General features: G+C 65.7%; 1 protein-coding gene across 1 annotated transcript in view; it reads right to left on the bottom strand.

Annotated features, from left to right (window-relative positions):
* PRDM16 (PR domain containing 16) overlaps positions 1–577 on the bottom strand; it is an 82,425-nt gene that overhangs the window by 69,299 nt on the left and 12,549 nt on the right. Inside the window, exons 3-4 of the mRNA XM_005874318.2 lie at positions 424–436; positions 45–192 (exon numbers count right to left, since the gene is read on the bottom strand). Coding sequence (XP_005874380.2) covers positions 45–192; positions 424–436 — 161 coding nt within the window. The remainder of the gene's footprint in view (positions 1–44; positions 193–423; positions 437–577) is intronic.

Raw genomic sequence — 577 nt, 5'->3', positions numbered from 1 at the left:
CACCAGCCTGTCCGGGACGGCGGTGGCCACGCCGGGCGCGTTACCTTCACACAGTTTTCACATTCGAAGCGCTTGCCGCTGTCGTGGGACATCTGGTGGCGGATGAGGTTGGACTTCCAGTTGAAGGCCTTGGGACACTGGTCACACTTGTACTCTCGCTCCTCCGTGTGGACGACCATGTGCTGCTCCAGGCTGTGCCGAGAGGTCAGAGGTCACTCCGGCCAGCCGGCCCACCCCCTGCCCAGCGGACGGCTGCCTGTGCCCCCAGCACGCCCTGTGCGGATCAGAGCGAGCTGTGCACCGTCTGTCCACCTCCCCCCGGACAGGTCCATGGGATGGAGCGGCAGAGGCGGCCCTTGGCCAAAACCACCGCAGGGCGCCCCCAGCCCTCACTTCCTGGCCTCCCTTCTGGACAGTCTTAACCTTGAAGTTGACCCTGGGCCTAAGAAGAAGGGGTCAGAGCTTTCAACAGGGCCATGAGCCCAGCGTGGGAGGGGGCACACGAAAGCCACGGCCGCTCCGAGTGGCCTCAGGTGCTCCCCGCCCACTGCGCACACAGGGCTGTGTCTGGGGTGCA

The sequence above is a fragment of the Myotis brandtii genome, unplaced genomic scaffold, assembly GCF_000412655.1.
Source record: "Myotis brandtii unplaced genomic scaffold, ASM41265v1 scaffold434, whole genome shotgun sequence".
Taxonomy (NCBI): domain Eukaryota; kingdom Metazoa; phylum Chordata; class Mammalia; order Chiroptera; family Vespertilionidae; genus Myotis; species Myotis brandtii.
This window is presented reverse-complemented; position numbering and strand designations above follow the sequence as displayed.